This window comes from Ailuropoda melanoleuca, unplaced genomic scaffold (genome assembly GCF_002007445.2).
Source record: "Ailuropoda melanoleuca isolate Jingjing unplaced genomic scaffold, ASM200744v2 unplaced-scaffold50341, whole genome shotgun sequence".
NCBI classification, from domain to species: Eukaryota; Metazoa; Chordata; class Mammalia; order Carnivora; family Ursidae; genus Ailuropoda; species Ailuropoda melanoleuca.
The window spans coordinates 1-714 of NW_023223106.1; the positions used below are offsets into that span (position 1 = coordinate 1).

The 714-nt window shown below is 42.3% G+C and overlaps 1 protein-coding gene across 1 annotated transcript; it reads right to left on the reverse strand.

The window, feature by feature from the left end:
* Window positions 1-135: 135 nt before the first annotated feature.
* LOC117799478 (actin-related protein 2/3 complex subunit 3-A-like) lies at window positions 136-672 on the reverse strand. Its single transcript, XM_034651962.1, has one exon. It carries the CDS (start codon window positions 670-672, stop codon window positions 136-138), a length of 537 nt encoding a protein of 178 aa, XP_034507853.1.
* Between the last annotated feature and the right edge of the window lie 42 nt (window positions 673-714).

Here is a 714-nt window from a genome sequence, read left to right on the forward strand (position 1 = left end):
ATCATCCGATCCAGCTAAAAGGAACACAATGGGGTTTCATCACGTTGCTATAAAATTATGGCAAAAACTTTATACAACTTGGTGCTGAAATCCAAAAGAATGCATTTTTTCCCTCTTTGCAGCGATTGCATTTGTTCATTGTCCAGGCGCAGAGAGAGACTTGTTCATAAACTGCCTCTTCACAAAGCAGGTCCACCACTTGCTAGGTTTATCATTCTGAGGATCAAACACTTTTTCGCAGAGCCTTAGACCAGTTTCTTGCCTTAACTGCTGCAGGTACGCTCTCATCACCTCATCCTCTTGCTTGTTTGCAGGCTTCGTATACATTGCATTGAGTGGGAAGCCAGGTTCCCCTGGAATTGGGAATTGAGTAATTCCTAACGTGTACATTTCTTTCTCTCCCTGGCCTTTAGAATTACACTTTTGTAGCTTTTTTAAGCATTCGGAAATGTAGAGCGTTATGTATATCAAAGTTCTGTCTGCTTCATTCTTAATTTCATAATTTTTAAAAAACACATTTGCTTTGAAGTAGTAGAGGGCCTCCTCAATGATATCCGTGTCCTTAGTTTCTTTAGGCGCCGGGCCTTTGAACTGGCTTTTAATTGGCAACATGGCCATATTGCCAATCAATTTGGTATCCGATTCCATCAGTGTTGAGTGGTAGGCCGGCATCCTGGATTCTTCGGTCGAGCTTCTGGAGGTGAAGAAGACGGA